Source organism: Somniosus microcephalus, chromosome 11 (genome assembly GCF_052327205.1).
Source record: "Somniosus microcephalus isolate GS21.2 chromosome 11, FLI_Smic_1.0, whole genome shotgun sequence".
NCBI classification, from domain to species: domain Eukaryota; kingdom Metazoa; phylum Chordata; class Chondrichthyes; order Squaliformes; family Somniosidae; genus Somniosus; species Somniosus microcephalus.
The window spans coordinates 187,633,277-187,655,496 of NC_140997.1; the positions used below are offsets into that span (position 1 = coordinate 187,633,277).

The window sequence follows — 22,220 nt, forward strand, 5'->3', positions numbered from 1 at the left end:
CCTGGATACAATATAGGAAGCGCTTCAATGACCTGATCAGATCAGGAAAGGTGAGTGCAATGCCACACTTGCCCTCATCCTGAAGTTCCTGTCACCACATCCCCATCACTCTGCCTTCCCAAGCCTACTCCTCCACATCATTCCTCACAGCAACATACCTTGCATGTCCACCCATCCCTCTCTCTCTATGTACATACTCACATCCCCACCTGATTAACCACCCCTCACACTCACCTTCATCCTAATTTAATCATACCAAGTTACACCACAGAAAGAGGCCATTTTGCATTGGCACCCCACTCCCTCATAGTCACCCTCTGCAGATGTAACCCACACATTCCTTACACTCATTCCATCACTCACTCAAACGTGCAGGAGAAGAGAGCGCACAACAACAGGGAGGAGGTGGCCCTGGAGGTCTCAAGAGTTGCAGTGCCAATAGTGGTGGGAGACGGCACCCTGGTGACAGAATTACATCTTATACAGCCACATGGCATTCAGCAGTGACTCATATGGGACTGATGTTAGCAGCCAGCGAATGTTCATCATGTGCATAATGGTATCGTTACCCATTCTTAATACAACATTTCTAAATCATCCCTTTACTCTCCTACAGTAAGATAGAGTAGAGTTGTCACCTGGTGTCTCACACTTCACAAGTGAGCAAGAGCAGATGTTGTTGACAGGGATAGCAGTGGAGAATCCTCGCCAGAGGGCGCAGGGCACTCCCAGCTCTGCTGAGCTGCATGAAGACGCTGAGCCTCGGGGGCCATCGAGAAAGAGGGTGATCCTGGAGGGACAGTAACAATTGCAGGGGGCTTTGGCAGCTTTTGCAACCGCGATGTCTGCAAATGTGCAGAGAATGGAGGAGTCCATCTCCAAGATGAGCACCAGCATGTCGCAGGTGACGGTGACGATGTGCTCTTCCATGGAAAGGATGGCCACCTGCATGGAGCAGTTAATGCACCACTCGCATAAGCACATGCTAGCTCTCCAGCTCCTTGCTAGCAGGGAAGTGCGGGTGGCCCATGAAAGGGATGATGGTGAGCGGGGATAGCCCTTGTCTCTAAGCAGCCAGCCGGTACGTGTGTTTGGCAGTGCGAAGAGCTGAGGGAGGGTTGACTGGTGCAGGACAAAAGAGTCATAACTGCTGCCAGGGAATTTGGCACCCACATGCATGATGATCTTCCTATGGTTGGAGACCAGCTACACATTGAGGGATTGGAAGCCCTTGCAGTTCATAAACACTCCTGGGTGATGTGGGGTTACCTTGATGCACACGTGTGCAGTTGATGATGCCCTGCACCCATGGGAAGCCAGCTAGAGTGGCAAAACCGAGAACATGCTCACTAATACTAGCTTCATCAGTAGCAAAGTTCACATAATTGGCTGACTTGTTAACCATGGCATCGGTGACCTGTGTGATGCATCTGTGGGTGGCCGACTGCGAGATGCTGCAAATGTCTGCTGCAGATCCCTGGAAGGAGCCTGAGGCGAAGAAGTTGAGGGTGCTGGTGACTTTGACAGCCACTGGTAAGGAGTGTCCACCAGGTCCTCTGGGCTGCAAGTCTTGTTCCAGCAAGCTGTATGCGACGACCTGGTGCGATAGCCTGAGCCTCCTTTGGCACTGCTGCTCACTCATGTTGAGGAAGCTCATCCTCTGCCTGTATACCCTGTGTTGGGGGTATCGCCTCTGGCGCGGTGCAGCCCTGCGTTGATGCCCTCTGTCCTGTGGAACATCAAGTAGTTGAGGAGAAGGTTGATGGCGTTGTTGCTACTGCTGGTGGGGCTCATCCTGGTCTGATTGTGAGGACCAAGGTGAGACAGTATAAGCAGCACCCATGCTGATGTAATAGATGGCAGGTCAAGTGGAGATCGGAGGCCCAATCTGTCAGTGTTGTGATAGTTACTAGCAATGTGATCTGACTGGCTTCCGAGGTTGCAGGAAAGACTTGCAGACTCTACACACCTAAATCTGTGCTCAAACTGGAGTCAGCAAGAGCTTTTCCCTTAGGCAAGTAATGAGATGTCAGGTGGGAGTGTTTATTTGGATTTCCAGGCTCTACATTAATGACCTCACACAATGGTCATTGAGTTGACAGACTAGGTTCCCGAGCTGCGTGATTCCTGTGGTCATCCAGTAAAAATCAAAAGGTCTGGTTAAAATCCCTGTTAAGGGTCTCACAACAGGGATTTAATGAGCTTAATTAGGTCGCCCGCCTCTGCCGTTCGGGTCCGTGGCGTGCTGGGAAACACGCCCTCGTTAAAGGCAGGATGACAGTGGGTTCACGACCCGCGCGCAATTTCTGCAACTTTTACTGTCGACCCGCACGCCCGGCAGTGGGAAGATTCCGGTCATTGTCTGCAGCCACCCTTTGTCTTCATGCCACAATACCTTAACACCATTCCTTAACAAAAATGGGAGGTAGGCAACCTATTGCTAGGTCACTGCCTGTGTCATTCTGGACTAGTTGTTAAGAGATGTGCATGAGTGGCCCTCCTTTTCTGCAGGAAAGCACCAAGCTTCTCCCCAACAGCTGCCTTGGAAGTATGGCTGACCCATGTTAGGCATCTTGAATCTCTGGATTTTTTTTAAAAACAATATGCTTTGTTCTTTACAGTGACTTTTACCCTCATTCTTTCTCTTAATCTTCACTCTCTGCACTCCTCTACAGGTGTGCCGCATGTCCATGTTTTTGTGATGCCCCTGATGACTGAGACAACTGTAGTAGATGTAATGGCCAAACTTTCATCACCATCTGTTCCCTGACTAAACTCTAGTCCTGTTGTTGAGCATGGTACTGCGAAAGCAACAAAGATTATTTTTATAATTCATTTAGATATCTAAAAATAACTTTTTCTGCAGAGTCAAGTTCAATTGTAATGCAAGTCCGAAAGTTTACAACACATTGAAACATTTGGAAAGCGCTGTGTAAGACAATAACTCACTCTTAGTCAAACTCACACCACAAAGCTTCAAAGCTATGGATACAAGTTTGGCACGTCAAAAAACTGGCTTTGATACAAAAAGCTAACGTACAGTAGGATATTATAAATGGAAACACCAAGAAATACATGAAAGAGTCTGAGGAAATAAATGAGCAACAAATGAGCCATTTGTCAATGTGTACGAGATTTCTGCCCTGATCATGCTACTAAGAATGTGGTCATTTATCAAAATTTAAGCAAAGTTGACAAACAGTAGTTGTCTAAAGAATTATAAATGTATACTGGTACTAAGCCTGAAAAAGTTGGATTTATATTACACCGACCAGGGATTGAACCTGTGGCCTTCCTGCTCTGACTGCATAGGATTAGACTAGGTAATGCATTGATCCACTAAGCTTTTGGGGCAGCTCCTTTTATAACAGATTATTGCATTGATTACCAACAGTTTGGTGACAACATTTTGGGAAGCCAATGCATTGCTCAATAAGATATATGATTTCCTAAAGGGCAGGGATTTCTTGATCAGGCAATCGACTAGGCCCTTTTTCCACAAGGAGGCAAGATAAAACTAGAGGCTGCAGGACCTTGGCTGCTCTCAACATCACCTACCAGCAAATTCATAGTAGCACTTACAGAGGCCAATTAGCCAGTCACCTGACTTCTCAGGCAATAATGTAGTATGACTTGCGTCAAATCTAAAAGAAGTGAAAGAGCAACTTTGAAATGAGTGATGGATTTTTTTTTATAATTAAACAAAATGTTAAGTATTCTACATGCAGTTTCTTGCAAGTGAGCAGAGGTATACAATTAGTACAGGCTTAGCATCAGAAGAGGTTTGAGCATCACAGTTCTTGTCATTAGACCCCAGTTTTGTTAACATTGCAAGTAAAGATATTAATTATTTATTGGAACAAGACACTAAATTATTATTGCATTGGCTCCCAACACCTCCAATTTAACATTCTCATCTTCGTGTTTAAATTCCTCATGCCCTACAACTGCCCCGAGTTCTGCGTTCCTCTGACTCTGGCCTCTTATGTATACCACCCTCCCTTCACCCCACTCTTGGAAGCTGTGACTCCAGCTACTTATGACCCCACACTCTGGAACTCCCTCTTTAAACTGCTCTGCCTCTCCACCTCCCTTTCCTCCTTTAAAGCCTTCCTTAAAACCAACTCCTTTGATCAAGTTTTTGGTCACTAATACTGTCTCTGTGAAGTGTTTTAAGATATTTTGCTACACTAAAGGCATTATAATGGCAAGTTGTTATAATCAATAACTGAATATTGTTCAGACTGAAACATTTGAAACTTAACAGATATTTGGACCTAAATATCCTAGATATACAAATGGAAAATCATTGACTTTATGCATGTTTGATTGGTTTCCTCATTTCCAGGCATGGACACAAGGATGCCTATGTGTTGTCATGGGGAGAGAAAGTGGTGCCCGGAATTGCAGTGGGATTCACATCTTGTAACCAGTTTTCCAATTACCCTTCCCTCCCAGAATATGGAAACAGGAGCCTTAGGTTCTGTCCAGAGATCAAATTTGCTTCAAGCACATTTCAGTTAAAAAAAAACGAATCACTTCTTTTTGCAGAGGGGCATAATCAGTGGAATGGTAGTGTAGCGGTAATGTCACTGGGCTAGTATTCCCAGAGACAGGAGTTCAAATCCCACCACAGTAGCTGGGGAATTTAAATTCAGTTAATTAAATAAATCTGGAATGAAGCGCTCGTATCAGTAATGGTGACCATGAAACTATCGGATTGTCGTAAAAACCCATCTGGTTCACTAATGTCCTTTAGGGAAGGAAATCTGCCGTTCTTACCTGGTCTGGCCTATATGTGACTCCAGACCCACAGCAATGTGGTTGACTCTTAACTGCTCTCTGAAATAGCCTAGCAAGCCACTCAGTTGTAACAAACCGCTACTAAAAAGAATGAAACTGGATGGACCACCCGGCACCGGCTACAGACACGGCAACGGCACACCCAGTCGACCCTGCAAAGTCCTCCTCACTAACATCTGGGGACTTGTGACAAAATTGAGAGAGCTGTCCTACAGACTAGTCAAGTAACAGCCTGACAGAATCATATCTTTCAGTCAATGTCCCAAACTCCTCCATCACCATCCCTGGGTATGTCCTGTCCCACCAGCAGCACAGTGGTATACAGTCGGGAAGGATTGGCCCTGGGAGTCCTCAACATGCAGTCTCATGGCTTCAGGTCAAGCATGGGCAAGGAAACCTCCTGCTGATTACCACCTACCGCCCTCCCTCAGTTGATGAATCAGTACTCCTCCATGTTGAACACCACTTGGAAGAAGCACTGAGAGTAGCAAGGGCACAGAATGTACTCTGGGTGGGAGACTTCAATGTCCATCACCAAGAGTGGTTCGGTAGCACCACTACTGACCGAGCTGGCCGAGTCCTGAAGGACATAACTGCCAGTCTGGGCCTGCGACAGGTGGTGAGAAAACCAACATGGGGGAAAAACCTACTTGACCTCACCAGTCTACCTGTCGCAGATCCATCTGTCCATGACAGTATTGGTAACAGTGATGACCGCACAGTCATTGTGGAGACGAAGTCCCGTCTTCACACTGCGGACACCCTCCATCATGTTGTGTGGCACTGTAAAGGAATAGCCATATTTCAGAAAGATACACCATCCTATGAACGGAATTTTTGACTTTATTAAAACATGAAAACTGGGTTTAAAAATCTAAAAAGCCTCAACGACACAAGCTGTGAATACAGGCTTCTGAGATAAGATGGTTTGTTAATGCAAAAGTTGGAAACACCATACAAGCTTTTGAAATGGGAATTGATTGTTAATACTGAGACAATGGCCCTATTGAAGCAAAGGGTTGCAGCTTCCAAGAAGTCTGCAGTTTGGAGAAACACAATAACTATACCCAGTTATAAACTAACACTTTGAGCAGAAGCACAGAACATTAAAAAAACATGTGCCTTTGAAAAAATGACATCAAGTAAAAGAAATACCTGCCGTAAAATAGTTTTATGTTAAACTTAGAATAAGGAGACAGAAGTCTGTAATACAACCAATTGAAGTAGCTAAGAAATGCATGGAACACCCTAGTTGAAGTGTTTTTGATTTACATATTGTAAAAGGTAAATATGAAATCAATAGATGACACCAAGCAATCACATGGTTTTTGTACTGAAAATGGAACAGTTAGGAGACACAACATCTGCTTATAACCAGTTAAGGTGATATTTAGAATTGAATTGAAGTCCTTCGTAAGAATGGCATCAAAGAGATAAATCTGTTATAACCATTTTTTATGATAAGTTTTTGAACACCTATACAGCAGACAGGATTCTGAAAGATTGTATTGGTGCTGTTTCCTGTTCTCGCCCTGAACTAGATAAGTTTATTCACTTTACTTCCAATTTCCACCCTGCCCTCACCTTCACATGGTCCATCTCCGACTATTCCCTTCCCTTCCTTGACTTCTCCGTCTCCATTTCTGGCGATCGGCTTTCAACAAACATCCACTACAAGCCCACCGACTCCCACAGCTACCTGGACTACACTTCCTCCCACCCCGCTTCCTGGAAGGACTCTATTCCATTCTCCCAGTTTCTCCGTCTCCGCCGTGTCTGTTCTGACGATGCCACCTTCCATACTAGTGCTTCTGACATGTCTTCCTTTTTCCTCAACCGAGGATTCCCCTCTACCATGGTTGACACGGCCCTTAACCGTGTCCGTTCTATTTCCCGCACTTCTGCTTTCACCCCTGCCCCTCCCTCCCAGAACCACGATAGGGTTCCCCTTGTCCTCACCTTTCACCCCACCAGCCTCCACATTCAACGGATCATCCTCTGCCATTTCGGCCACCTCCAACATGATCCCACCACCAAACACATCTTCCCCTCACCTCCCCTTTTAGCATTCCGAAGGGACCGCTCCCTCCGCGACACCCTGGTCCACTCTTCAATCACCCCCAACAGCCCTGCTCCTTCACCTGGCACCTTCCCGTGCAAGCACAGGAGATGCAACACATGCCCTTTTACCTCCTCCCTTCCCACTGTCCAGGGCCCCAAACACCCCTTCCAGGTGAAACAGCGATTTACTTGTACTTCTTGCAATTTAATATACTGTATTTGCTGCTCACGATGCGGTCTCCTCTACACTGGGGAGACCAAATGCAGATTGGGCGACCGCTTTGCAGAACACCTCCGTTCAGTCCGTAAGGGTGACCCTGAACTTCCGGTCGCCTGTCACTTTAATTCACCGCTTCACTCCCACTCTGATCTCTCTGTCCTCGGGCTATTGCATTGTTCCAATGAAGCTCAACGTAAGCTCGAGGAACAGCACCTCATCTTTCGATTGGGCACTTTGCAGCCTGCCGGACTCAACATTGAGTTCAACAATTTCAGATAATTATCCCTGCCCCCATTTTTCATGCAGTATGATTTTTGCCATTCCCATTTGCAACATTTTATCTTTCCTGCCTCTTACAAAAGTACAGGATGTTCTTTCTATTCCTTCCTTGCACTCAGTGGCGGTAGGGATTGTGGATGCATTGGTAATAATTTTCCAAAACTCCCTGGACTCAGCAAAGGTCCCGGCAGACTGGAAAACTGCTAATGTAACACCCTTATTTAAAAACGGCAGTAGACAGAAGGCTGGAAACTATAGCCTAACATCTGTGGTAGGTAAAATTTTGGAGTCCATTATTAAGGAGACAGTAACAGGACATTTGGATAAACATAATTTAATAGGACAAAGTTAGCATGGTTTTATGAAGGGGAAGTCATGTTTGACAAATTTGCTGGAGTTCTTTGAGGAAGTAACATATAGGGTGGATAAAGGGGAACCAGTGGATGTAGTGTATTTAGACTTCCAAAAGGCATTTGACAAGGTGCCACACAAAAGATTATTGCTTAAGATAAAAAATCACGGGATTGGGGGTAATATTCTGGCATGGATAGAGGATTGGCTATCTAACAGAAGGCAGAGAGTTGGGATAAATGGTTCATTCTCAGACTGGCAATCAGTAACTAGTGGTGTTCCGCAGGGGTCAGTGCTGGGTCCCCAACTCTTTACAATCTATATTAACGATTTGGAGGAGGGGACCGAGTGTAACATATCAAAGTTTGCAGATGATACTAAGATGGGAGGGAAAGTAGTGAGTGAGGAGGACATAAAAAACCTGCAAGGGGACATAGACAGGCTAAGTAAGTGGGCAGAGATTTGGCAGATGGAATACAATACTGGAAAGTGTGAGGTTATGCACTTTGGCAGGAAAAATCGTAGAGCAAGTTATTATCTTAATGGCAAGAAACTGGAAAGTACTGAAGTACAAAGGGATCTGGGGGTCCTGGTGCACGAAACTCAAAAGGTTAGTATGCAGGTGCAGCAAGTGATTAAGAAGGCCAATGGAATGTTGGCTTTCATTGCTAGGGGGATAGAATATAAAAATAGGGAGGCATTGCTTCAGTTGTACAAGGTATTGGTGAGACCGCACCTGGAATACTGCATACAGTTTTGGTGTCCACACTTAAGAAAAGACATACTTGCTCTCGAGTCAGTACAAAGAAGGTTCACTCGGTTAATCCCGGGGATGAGGGGATGGACATATGAGGAGAGGTTGAGTAGATTGGGACTCTACTCATTGGAGTTCAGAAGAATGAGAGGCGATCTTATTGAAACATATAAGATTGTGAAGGGGTTGGATCGGGTGGATGCGGGGAGGATGTTCCCGATGATGGGTGAAACTAGAACTAGGGGGCATAGTCTTAGAATAAGGGGCTGCTCTTTCAAAACTGAGATGAGGAGGAACTACTTCACTCAGAGGGTGGTAGGTCCATGGAATATGCTGCCCCAAAAAGCTGTAGAAGCTACATCATTACATAAATTTAAAACAGAAATAGACAGTTTCCTAGAAGTAAAGGGAATTAAGGGTTACGGGGAGCGGGCAGGAATTTGGACATGAGTCTAGGTTCGGATCGGTCATGGCCCTGTGGGTAGCGGAGTGGGCCCAGGGGCCGTGTAGCCTGATCCTGCTCCTATTTCGTGTGTCTAATTCTGTTAGATTCAGGAGATGGTTCTGTGATAGTAGATTGGCGGTTAGGATCAGATCAGCCATGATCTTATTGAATGGCGAAGCAGGCTCGAGGGGGCGATTGGCCTACTCCTGCTCCTATTTCTTATGTTATGTTCTAACCCCCCCCCCCTCCCCATCTCTGCACCTGCTTAATATCTGTTACATCTCCAGCTTTTTCCAGTTCTGATGAAGGATCCCAGACCTGAAACGTTAACTCTGTTTCTCTCTCCACGGATGCTGCCTGGCCTGCTGAGTATTTCCAGCATTTTCTGTTGTTATTTCTGAAAGTTAACAGCTGAATTGACAGTAACAGGAGAAAGAAGTCAGCAGAGATATGACTAGAGATAATTAGCTTATATCAGCAGAAAACTCCAAAGGATATACTACCGAGAAGGAGTATAAAATATGGAACTTTCAGATAGAAAGTCAGAAGTCGCTGGAAGAGGCGAGCAATTCTCAACTTCAGAGGCAGGCTCTGTAAGTTTTTAACTCTTTGAGTCTCGGGGATCAGGAGATACTTTGATTTTGGTGGATATTCTGGATTAGAAATAAGACTAAGAAATGTAAAAATGTAACGAAGTTAAGATTTGAGAATAAGGATCTCTGAGAAGAATTGTAAGCTATTTGTATTTTAAACTGTTAAAGTTGCGATTGAATCACCAGCTGTTTACTACATGTCAGTTCTTTAATAAATCTATATATTTTTAGAATAGTCTCATAGTATTTCTGCATCAAACTCGCGAACTCAATCTCTGTACACTCTTTGGTGAGGAGTAACAGAATTCTGGGGGAGTATTCCGGACCCTCATAATATCCGGAAGGTTACAGTCTAGTTAAACTTATTAAAAGTGCTAACTGGAAGACGGTAACATCTTCAAGTCGTTCCTTTCCTTTAGAGAGAGATATCCTGGACCTTTAGACCCAATTAAGCATCTTATAGAATTCAGCTATCTCTAACTTTAGTTGAATGTGAACGTCTGGGGAATACGACTGATCTGGGGTAGCCCAAAAAGGGCTAGGACTAGTAATTACCCCTTCAGTACTACCATCGTGCTAAATGAGATAGATTCAGAACAGATCTAGCAGCTCAAAACTGGGCATCCATGAGGCGCTGTGGGCCATCAGCAGCAGCAGAATTGTATTCCACCACATTCTGTAAGCTCACGACCCAGCATATCCCTCACCCTACCATTACCATCAAGCCAGGGGACCAACCCTGGTTCAATAAGGAGTGTAGAAGAGCGTGCCAGGAGCAGCACCAGGCGTACCTAAAAATAAGGTGCCAATCTGGGGAAGCTGCAGCACAGGATGCTAAAAAGCGGAAGCAGCATGTTATAGACAGGGCTAAGCGATCCCACAATCAACAGATCAGATCAAAGCTCTGCAGTCCTACCATATCCAGTCATGAATGGTGGTGGACCATTAAACAACTAACGGGAGGAGGTGGCTCCATGAAAACCCCATCCTCAATGATGGTGGAGCCCAGCACGTGAGTGCAAAAGACAAGCCTGAAACGTTTGCATCCATCTTCAGCCAGAAGTGCCGAGTGGATGATCCACATCGGCCTACTCCTGAGGTCCCCACCATCACAGAAACCAGTCTTCAGCCAATTCGATTCACTCCACGTAATATCAAGAAACAGATGAGTGCACTGGGTACAGCAAAGGCTATGGGTCCCGGCTATCGTGCTAAAGACTTGTGCTCCAGAACTAGCTGCGCCTCTAGCCAAGTTGTTCCAGGGCAGCTACAACACTGGCATCTATCCGACAAGGTGGAAAACTGCCCAGGTATGTCCTGTCCACAAAAAGCAGGACAAATCCAATCCGGCCAATTACCGCCCCATCAGTCTACTCTCAATCATCAGCAAAGTGATGGAAGGTGTCATCGAAAGTGGTATCAAGTGGCACTTACTCACCAATAACCTGCTCACGGATGCCCAGTTTGGGTTCCGCCAAGAACACATGGCTCCCAACCACGTTACAGCCTTGGTCCAAACATGGACAAAGGAGCTGATTTCCAGAGTTGCGTTGAGAGTGGCTGCCCTTGACATCAAGGCAGCATTTGACCGAGTGTGGCATCAGGGAGCTCTAGTAAAACTGAAGTCAATGGGAATCGGGGGGAAAACGCTCCACTGGCTGGAGTCATACCTAGCACAAAGGAAGATGGTTGTGGTGGTTGAAGGACAATCATCACAGCCCCAGGACACCGCTGCAGGAGTTCCTCAGGGCAGTGTCCTAGGCCCAACCATCTTCAGCTGCTTCATCAATGACCTTCCCTCCAACCTAAGGTCAGAAATGGGGATGTTTGCTGATGACTGCACAGTGTTCAGTGCCATTCACAACTCCTCAGATAATGAAGCAGTCTATGCCCGCATGCAACAAGACCTGGACGACGTTCAGGCTTGGGCCGATAAGTGGCAGGTAACATTCGCGCCACACAAGTGCCAGGCAATGACTTTCTCCAACAAGCGAGAGTCTAACCACCTTCCCTTGACATTCAACGGTATTACCATCACCAAATCCCCCACCATCAACATCCTGGGGGTCACCATTGACCAAAAACTTAACTGGACCAGCCACATAAATACTGTGGCAACAAGAGCAGGTCAGAGGCTGGGTATTCTGCGGCGAGTGTCTCACCTCCTGACTCCCCAAAGCCTTTCCACCATCTACAAGGCACAAGTAAAGAGTGTGATGGAATACTCTCCACTTGCCTGGATGAGTGCAGCTCCAACAACACTCAAGAAGCTCAACACCATCCAGGACAAAGCAGCCCACTTAATTGGCACCCCATCCACCACCTTAAACATTCACTCCCTCCACCAGCGGCGTACCGTGGCTACAGTGTGTACCATCTACAAGATGCACTGCAGCAACTCGCCAAGGCTCCTTCGGCAGCACCTCCCAAACCTGCGACCTCTTCCACCTAGAAGGACAAGGGCAGCAGACGCATGGGAACACCACCACCTCCAAGTTCCCCTCCAAGTCAAACACCATCCTGACTTAGAAGTATATCGCCGATCCTTCATCGTCGCCGGGTCAAAATCCTGGAACTCCCTCCCTAACAGCACTGTGGGAGTACCATCACCACACTGACTGCAGCGGTTCAAGAAGGCGGCTCACCACCTCCTTCTCAACGGCAGTTATGGATGGACAATAAATGCTGGCCTTGCCAGCGACGCCCACATCCCATAAACGAATAAACAAAAAAATCAGGGGGATGTTGAGATAAAACAAGTTCATAATAATGTAAAATAATGTCGGAGGTGCTCAGCGGTATTAGTCAGTGGCTCTTGGAAGCTGCAGTGGCCCAGTATCAGTGGGTGGTTAGGGAATACTGTAAGCTGTTCAAGTCAATAAAAGAGAATTGTGCTTGAGAAGTGAACACACACTAGTTTGTAAGGTCAAATTGTGGATAGTTTGTTTGATGTGTTTATGGTGAGCTCTTTGCTGTGTTACACTTCCACCTTATTAAGCTCCAGCTTGCCTTTATCTTTTAATATTTTGCTCATAGATTCACCAATTCTGCTTTATTAGGAATTTGTAAGCTTGACGCTGTTGCCACTTTGAGTTCTTATAAAGGGAAACAAAAGCAATTACTCATCATAGAATATAATTTCTGGAAGGCACATTTAATAAATTCCTAATGGTATGTAAAGCTTATTGTGTGGGTTTGCTGCCCTGTGTAATTTGTTTGAGTTCATGTTTGCACAGATTAAATTCGACAGATTTAGACAATTATCAGCTTGATACTTCTTTATTCCTAACTCCTAAATTCTTGTTTCCTGTAACGGTTAGACTGAGTTGAATGTGATCCAAATATTCGTGCTTATCGTTGATGAGTGTCAGGCGTATTGAATTAGTGGCTTTTATTATTAAATCAATAAGAAGATTGATTAATTTCGAGTGTTATAAGATGGATGGTGAAATGACCTCAGCAAGTACAGTGCAGGTACATATGAAAAGAAAATAGGGCAGATTCTCCTGCCCTTCCCACCCCCCCATGACAGGAGCAGGGTACCCAAAGTCTACTACTCCTGTTCTGTCCAGGATTTCCTGTCTCGAGCCATTAGCATGGCCCTGGAGAACCCTGGCATGAGCCCAACACCCTAACCCAGAAAGTGAGGAACAGTTGCAGGACTTTCAGGCTTGCAGCTGTGTGTCACCTCTCCAGGAGAAGGATCTTCTGGCTGTTAATCTCCAACAGCCAGAAGATCTTGATCATGTGGTAACATTTGTGGGGAGGATGGGGGTGGGGGTTGTTGGGTGGAGATAGATTAGGCCTTTTGAGGCATCGCTACATCTGACCGATGCAGCTGGCCTCCTCAAAGGACTGAATAAATGCCATGTAGCAGCAGGGCCAGGCCGACTGGTTTTGTAGGGGCCACATTACTCATTTAATTGAACAAGTTGTCTACAAGTGAATGGCACACCAATCATCCTGGCTGCAAATAGCCTGGTCCTGCTCCTACTTCTTGTGTTCTAATTCTGTGTTAGATTTCAGGAGATGGTTCTATTCACAGGGATTAGTGGAGACCTCGGGAACAGGCTGCCAGCTAGGAGTCCTTCAAGAGTAAATTGGGCCTGTTCCTGGCTGGGGTGGAGATCACCTCTTACAGAAGGTAATTACTGCAGGAAATACAGGGACAGAGTGATCTCCTGGATGAGTTTCGATCACCTAGATGGGTCGGAGAGGAATTTCCCAGATTTTTTCTCCCAAATTGGCCATTGGGTTTTTTATCTGGTTTTTCGCCTCTCCCGGGAGATCACATGGGTTCGGCTGGGATGGAGAGTGAAAGTAGATTTGAGGTTAGGATCAGATCAGCCATGATCTTATTGAATGGCGGAGCAGGCTCGAGGGGCCGATTGGCCTACTCCTGCTCCTATTTCTTATGTTCTTATGTTAAATCTTTCATCCATTTCCGATGAAGAAGTCACTGCTAGCATCTGTAAAACTAAAAGAGCTTCCCTTTGAGATATGATAAATATCATTATGTAAAACAAAAAGATTCTCTTATTGTTAAGGCTATAGCAAACAATTAGCACATCTGTTTGAAGTACAAATATTAGGCATCATTGCTTCATCATTATGCATCACTCATGCTTTCAGCAGAGAAAACGTGAATAATGATACCCTGTAAAGGGTGGGCAAGAATTGTTACAAGTTCAATGCAAAAAATCAATTTTAGTACTTTAGGAATGGGGGAAAAACTGATGTAATTTGCATTCTTGAGCCGAAAATGTTGGAATTTTTTCTCAAATAGGATATTACAATGAAATCCATTTTAAAATTTAAAAAATCTAGGCCTGGAGTTTCCGCTTGATTGGACTGGGTTTTTTTCCGACGTAACCAGCACAAAGGATCGCAGAATTTAAAGTGCAATTTGCATTCAGCGCAATTTGAGTTCCCGCGATCTTGTCACTGGTTTTAAACATCGTGCTGGAAAAAGGTCCCGCCCACAAAATTGGGCACATCCCAGGGTGAATTAATCACCATTGGACGTTTCTGCTAATTGCACTCGTTTGCGGGCCTTCGAGGAGGCTCCAAAAATTAAGCTGTTTTTGGGTGCAAGGACACTAAAAGGTATGTTTTAAAAGGTTTTGAATGTAATTTTTGTTTTAATTTACTGAGAAACTGACTACTGTACCTCAATATAACTAGAAAATTGTTTTCCTATGTTTTTTAAAGTGAATTTCAGTCATTTAAAATCTGGTTACTCAGAGGTGGGGGATTGACAGTGTGATTAAAAATGCTTATTTTTGTAGTTAAACCCATTTTCAGCTGTTTTAATTGAACTTCACTAAGTTACCATTCTTAAATACATTAAAGAATATTTTAAAAGCAAAATTAAAACAAAAACAATCTGTTTTAAAACGCTGTCCAATTGCACTGGTTTAGGGCAGATTTAGCATTCGGCGATATGCAAATAAGTTTGAGTGGAAACTCGATTGCAGGGGAGGGGAAACACTTTGCAAAATGGCTGCAATTTGCACCGCAATTGCCGATTGCATCCAAAGCGGAAACTCTACCCCACAATATTTAATTTAATTTCTCCCCTGGTTTAATCACATCGGGGCTCGGTGATGGCACTCTACACCAAGTCTCGACGCCACAGACTTGAGACAAGCTAGAGCCAAATTTTTGCTCTCCTTCCTCTGCATTAGTGTCATACTTGATTTCCAATGTGTTAATAGAGGGAAATCTAAGCCCTTTGCATTGATAATAGCTTAATCTCTGGCACTGGAACTTGAGGCAAATACACCACAGCTGGTCCAAGATTACATTCTCATCCTTGGAAAAAGCAGTTCCCTGCATTTTAATATGTCAGGAAATAACCGGAAGTAGTTAGTTCATCCTTGAAGGAAATAGTCCTTGTAATGAAAAGCATATAATGGATCATAAATGACTGTATATGAATGTATTACACAACAAAGAAAAACATTTCAATAGCTTTTACCAAATTCTGTATAACACCATATTTCTCAACCAGTGAGTCATGAGAGTAACAATGTTCCAGAGAATTCTTGTTTAATATTTGTGTCTACTCATGTACTTTTGGTGTAAGGGCAGTCAGGTTAGTCATAGCAGGCATCATTGCATACAGAATGTGATTCAACAGTGACCATTAAGAGTCGTTCTTAATTTGCTTCTCTTTCACAGCAGTGGCAGTAAATCAAAACAGAATTTTAAATTTTAAATTTTTCTATTACATTTACAGCTTGATAACCCAGATGAGCAGGCAGCTCAAATCAGACGGGAGCTGGATGGGCGACTTCAGATGGCAGATCAAATAGCAAGGGTGAGTAAAAAGACAGCACAAAATACCAACAGATTTCCGCCCCCTTCTTTGCACTACGCTTTCCTCCATCTGCTCTTTACATTTTCATCTGTGAGACATAGAAGCCATTTTAATTTTCATCTCTTTTAGTTGAATTTCTATGAAACATTGTAATTTCAGAATATCTTAATGTATTCAAATAGTATTCAAACTGTTTCTGATGGAAATTATCTTTGCTGATTTGTATAAAGTACAGAAGTTAAAAACTGTGACTTTGCCACTGACTATTATCCTGAACAAATAATTGACTCTACAGTAAGTTATATCACTTAGTAGAGCTTACTGTCTACACTGTCAAGATTTATTCCTCGAGTGGTTTCTGGTGAATGCACTGCAAGCATATCATGGCTTCAGAGACAGCCAGGAGAAATAAATACATTCTGAGAACCATTACATAATCCAGCTGTTAAATTTAATCTTTTACAGAGAACCTTTTATCTTTGTCTAGCCACAGTACAATTTCAAACTGAGTAAAAATAACTCATGCCTAACATTTACCCTCAAACTTGCCATTAAAATTCAGCTGTAACACTGCAATTTGATTTTTTTCCTACCCGCTAGATATAAAGATTATGGTTGATTTCTGTAGTGCTGTTGTCATTTGTCTCATGCTATAAGGTACTTATGGTATGCTGTTCCTCTATAGCATGCAATGAAATAAAAGCCATTAGCACTTCAGTTCCAAGCAAGTGATTCAATCAAGGAAGCTTGCCACCCACCACTGTACACTGTAGCATTTGCCACCATCAAAAATAATCTCAGTGGAATAAAATTGCACCACTTGAGTATGTATTAAGGACAGAAAATATCTTGTTTAGATGACATTGATAAATTGCTCTAGTGCCATCTGAAGCTATTATCATATTACTACTTTGAAACATAATCCAGCCTATACTTTATCCTTCATGTTTTTGTTATATTATGTGATCTCACAGAAGAAGCTCATGATAATTCAAGTGTGTGAAGAAATAATGATACACATGTTAATTATAAACAGCAGTTGGTCATGCAGTGGTATAGCACATTGCAGCATCAGTACCAGGCTATCACAAGACCTTCATCCAAGTGCCCCATCTGGCCAATGCATTAACAGTCCTTTACACTCATACAATACAGTTCCCAAATACACCCTTGGCTGGGAACTTCCTTGGAGCTGCTCCCACTTCGCTGGCATAATTTCACTTAAAGTGCGGCAGCTACCCCATTTTCAGGTGTATGTTGGGTTCCTGCTACACTTTTAGCAAAATTATGGCGGTAGAGCAAGAGCAGCTCTGAGAAAATCCAGGCCAAGTTTGTTCCTCTGTGGCATCACTTTTTTTGTTTTAGTTTTAATTTTTGGAATGGATGCACGCTAGTGCACAGACATTGGCTGGCACAGTAGAGGAAAGTCCAGCCCTTTGTGCCTTCAAAATGATTAAATGTAGGCCATATATTGACATTATTATGTATAATATTGAAGGTACTGGATACGTTACATGTGTAATACCATTTGCTAAATTATTTTTACTGTAATTGAAATTAAAAAGCTAAAGTTATCAATAAACATTGTGCTCATTAGGATGGATTATTCAAAGCTTAGATGTGCCAGAAATGCACATCGACAGCAAACGCTAAGTTCATAATTTCAATAATTTATGTAAATTCTTATACACCATTAGCCAGTGATTTTTCCACAGTTTGCTGAAGAATTATTCAACAGTTAGAAAGACTAAACATCACAAATATGTTATGTGATTCATAGTGTACAAGGGAGCCAGAGGAATGGGGAGTGTGTGCTTGGGGCACCTTTCCAGCAGAGGCTGAGATGAAGGCTCTCCAGTAGAGTACGTCAGTCACTTGCCAAATGTATGCTGTATTGCACCTAGGCTGATATTGGGGTCTAACTTAGCCCCAAGTACATTGCATGTGTAAAAACAGGAAACTCGGAGCTGCAGAAATACTGGCCTTCATTATAATATCTGTAAACGCGTTGACTCGGGTGGGCGAATCGCAGGAAGGGTCAAAAAGCGCAAGAGAATTTGGGTAGCAATCAATTCTGGGGTTGAAACCATGTGTAAATGGCTCTCACCCCATTTTGCTGCTAAAAAAAAATTACTTTTCCAGATTTTGCCCTGAAATTATGCTGAAAACAATGTGGAATTTCTAAATAATGACAATGTACACTTACAATGAATGCAATTTCTACTTCATCATCTGATATATATTCCAGGTGAACTAACCAATCCAATGAAGATTCATGTTTCTTTATGATCTATTTAGTAAGTGTCAGATTATATGAACTCTCTTTTGCTTCATTTATAAGACCAGACCTTCTCCTCCCCATTGCCAAACTTGGCTATTTTTCTGCAATCGGCTTGAACACTTTCTCAAAAGTACATTTTCCACCCCCAGGCTGTGGCCTCCAGTATTTTAAGTTTCTGTTTGATTTAAAACTAAAAATAACATTTCTGATTTATGTCAAGCCCTAGTTTCTAAATTACCATCAACTGCAGGAAGGCCATTCCACTAAACAACAATCATGTCTATTGCTTTCTTCCAGTCTACAACTTTTGTTATGTACTTGCTCTGTCAGATCCTATTAGGAGGGCTAATAAAGGCTACAATTTATTTAGAACATCATTAAAGCTGGATAGTCTTGAAAACTGCAGTTGTTGAGATCAAAAAGCACAAGCAGGACCACAAGTCATCCTCTTCCTATTCCCAGTTGTACTTGTACAGTGAGAAGTTAGCCATTAAATAAAGGAAGGCTTTCCTTCAGATTCAGCTCACGGAGAAAACCTTCTCATGCCAGGTCTAACTATGTTTCTGTTGTCAGTATTGGAGTTCCAGATAAGCACAGTTCATAATCAAATCATCTGTTAGAAATGTTAAATGCATTTACGGCCCTCTAAGGAGTTGAATATCCACTGGGGCTCTCCTGAGCATCCACCGTAACCTCTTTGGAACATCCACGGAAATCCTGGAGAAATGGCATTTGTGTCCTTTCGCCGGGGTTTATGCAGATCTTCCACCAAAGTTATGGGAGAAACCCCGTAGAAATTCAACGTTAGTACTGCCTATTCACCAATCAGTAACAGTTATAGCCACATGACCGAAGCTGCTAGTTGCTACCCTCTGTCACCCATCACAGATGCATGGACTATAACCATAGTCCTATATCCTGCATTAAAAAATATACGTTAGCAGGCTAGTGGTTCTGGTACTGGACTAGCAGTATTGAGTTCAAATCCCACCATTGCAAATTGTGAAATTAAATTCACTAAATCTGGGAAACTGGACTAGCACCAGAAAAATAACCATGAAAGCTTCCGAATTGTTGTAAAAACCCAACTAGTTCAGTAATGTCCTTCAGAGAAGGGAGCCTGTCACTGTTACCCAGTCTGCCCTGCATGTGACTCTAGTCCTACATTATGGCATTGACTTTTAATGCTGGCTGAAGGGGCCTAGCAAGCCACCAGTTGTAAGTAATCACTATGAAGTTCACCATCACCACAAGGACTGTAGCTATTCAATGTGGAGGCCCACTGCCACCTTCTCAGGGTAACTAGGGATGGGCAATAAATGTGGTCTTGCCAGTGTTGCCCACATCTTGAGAACATCTGGAATATTTGAAAGTCCTGATTTTGGCCATTTGTCTCTGATTGACTGTTTCAGGGGTTGGGCGGTCTAAATAGTGTGTGAACTACATACCCCGGTCACTGAGCTTGTCTGTGTTGTTGAACATTACAATAAGCTGGTCCTCACCCCAACTTCCTATCAAGGGTGGTGTTTTACTTGCACCTGACTCTAGAAGTAACTGTGCTATATTTTTTCCCATTTAATTTCAAACTGCAAGGAAGCATAAAATTCAACATGTAAATGTTCACTAGTTAGTGTATTGCATCTGCATAATTATTGGCTAACAGGGGACAGAACACTTCTCCTCCTTACTTTGAGTAGGTTGGAATTCATTCCGCTATTCATTCAAACAGATACCTTCAATGGACGTTCACAAAGCAACCATTTGGAGTAAGCCGCACACCTTCACTTGAGATTATTGCTCTAATTTGCACACGAAAAAAGACATCACATATAAAGGCAGAGCTGTCCTAACACTGCCTAGGGGCATACTGACTTCTCCAAAAGGTCGCGGAATTCTATGGGATGCTCGTGGAAAAAGGAAACGCCGATACAGTGCTATGGAACCATTCATGGGGGCACTCAAGAAAACTGAAGATTTTCCATGTGGTTAGTCTGCTCCTGACTCTGCCCTGGATACTAAACAGACTGGCTCTCTTTCCATTTACAGATTAATTGTTTGGGCTAGTTATCCACGGTCTGTGGATAATAACAAAAGTAGCAAAGCAAAGATTATTAATTTTTAAGTAGGATATTCTATATTCAAATAAAGTTCTTCTCCGCACGTTCTGCTTTCTGCCCTTCTCACTTACTGACTTTAGACTGGAGGTCATCTAAATGGTTTTGTAAATATGTTTGCTGTGCTAGCACATTTTCACTTTTGATTTTTTTTTTTACATTCATCTTTGACCAAATTCATTTCTCATTACTGTTAATCATGTTGACTTTCTTTGCCAACAACCTCATTTAAAAAAAGCTTCAAAAGGCTAAGTCGCCTTGTACAATGGAAGTGGGATTCCGTGATATCATAGCCAAACTTATGCTGGTTTTCCTCTTCTGGGAAAAGGTCCCTTTATTAGGTTATATATGGAATAGGAAGGTCACATGGATAGTAGAAATTCTTTAAAATGACAAGATTGCTGTGATTTCCTTACTAGTTGGATGTCTAACTCATGGTATGTAGAAGGTAACTTTTTTGAAGAATGATGATTACTCCATGTAAAATGAATAGTACACTTGCTTTGCGTAATAAATGCAATTATTGCATAACATTTCTGTCACTGTTTTGTAGGAACGCAAGTTTCTAAAGTTTGTGTCAAAAGAAATGGAGAACATGTTTATTGAGGAGCTTAAATCGTCTGTAAATCTACTGATGGCAAATCTGGAGAGTATGCCTGTATCTAAAGGAGGCTCGGAATTCAAACTTCAGAAGCTGAAACGCAGTCATAATACCTCCATCATTGACATGGGGGAGGAAAATGAAAACCAGCTCTCCAAATCTGATGTTGTACTGTCTTTTACACTTGAGGTGAGAGGACAGCAAACATTATTTTTGTAATGTAAGTTGTAAAGCCAGAATAATGTGATTTGTCAAACAAGAATACCTTTCTTTGATCTTCCCATTTTATGATATTGTTACAACCTAATTAGGTCCACCCAAGACAAACTGATCGGACAAGTGGTATATTTCAGGCCTCTGTCTAGGCGACTAACTTTGTAGTTAACCTGCCCACGGATTTTCTTTTCCCTCTCCTCCTCCTCAGATGAAATGCTTTACTTTGCTCTGAGCCAAACCTCAGAGAAATACATTGGCTTGGCTTAGTTTCTCCCTACGTTACTTAGCTAAGAATAGGAATTCATGAAGGAGAATCTAGGGCTTTCCATTCTATTAAACTGCTCACTATTCCAGAATCATCCTGGAATGCAAAGATAACCCCCGACTTCTCTTCTCCACTACAGACCATCTTAAATCTCTTTCTCCTACCTCCTCCACCCTCACCTTCAACAACAAGTGCGAGGAGCTCATGGATTTCTTTGTCACAAAGATTGAGACCAGCCTCTGCTGCTTCTATCCCTCCCCCAAGCCCACAAGACCCAACATCCCCCAAGGATCCAGCTTGCGCTAGCTCTGAACTCTCACCTGTCTCTAATTTCACTGCTATCTCCCCTCATGCCCTCTCTGAGCTCATCTTTTTTTCCCTTCCTGGCCCCCATGTTAGTTGATATTGATAATGGTTCTCTGTCCTCAGGTACTGTCCCCCTCCCCTTCAAATCTGCTATCATCATCCCTCTCCTCAAAAAACCCACCCTTGACCCCTCTGTAGTTGCAAACCACCGACCCATCTCCAACCTCCCTTTCCTCTCCAAAGACCTTGAACCTGTTGTCAGCTCCCAAATCCGTGCCCATTGTTCCGGCAACTCCATGTTTGAATCCTTCCAATCTCGTTTCCGTCCCTGCCACAGTACAGAAACTGCTCTTATCAAAGTCACAAATGACATCCTATGTGACTGTGACCGTGGTAAACTATCCTTCTTGACCTGTCTGCAGCCTTTGACACGGTTGACCGCACCATCCTCCTCCAACGCTACTCCTCCATTGTCCAGCTGGGTGGGACTGTCCTCGCCTGGTACCACTCTTATCTATCCAGTGATAGCCAGAGAATCACTTGCAATTGCTTCTGTTCCCACTCCAGCACAATTACCTCTGGAATCCCCCTAGGATCTATCATTAGCCC

The 22,220-nt window shown here is 43.4% G+C and overlaps 1 protein-coding gene across 15 annotated transcripts in view; it reads left to right on the forward strand.

Annotated features, from left to right (window-relative positions):
• cadpsa (Ca2+-dependent activator protein for secretion a) overlaps positions 1-22,220 on the forward strand; it is a 583,962-nt gene that overhangs the window by 221,644 nt on the left and 340,098 nt on the right. For all 15 annotated transcript variants that reach the window (XM_086001517.1, XM_086001514.1, XM_086001512.1 and 12 more), the window contains exons 4-5: positions 15,748-15,828; positions 20,777-21,013. In XM_086001517.1, coding sequence (XP_085857643.1) covers positions 15,748-15,828; positions 20,777-21,013 — 318 coding nt within the window. The remainder of the gene's footprint in view (positions 1-15,747; positions 15,829-20,776; positions 21,014-22,220) is intronic.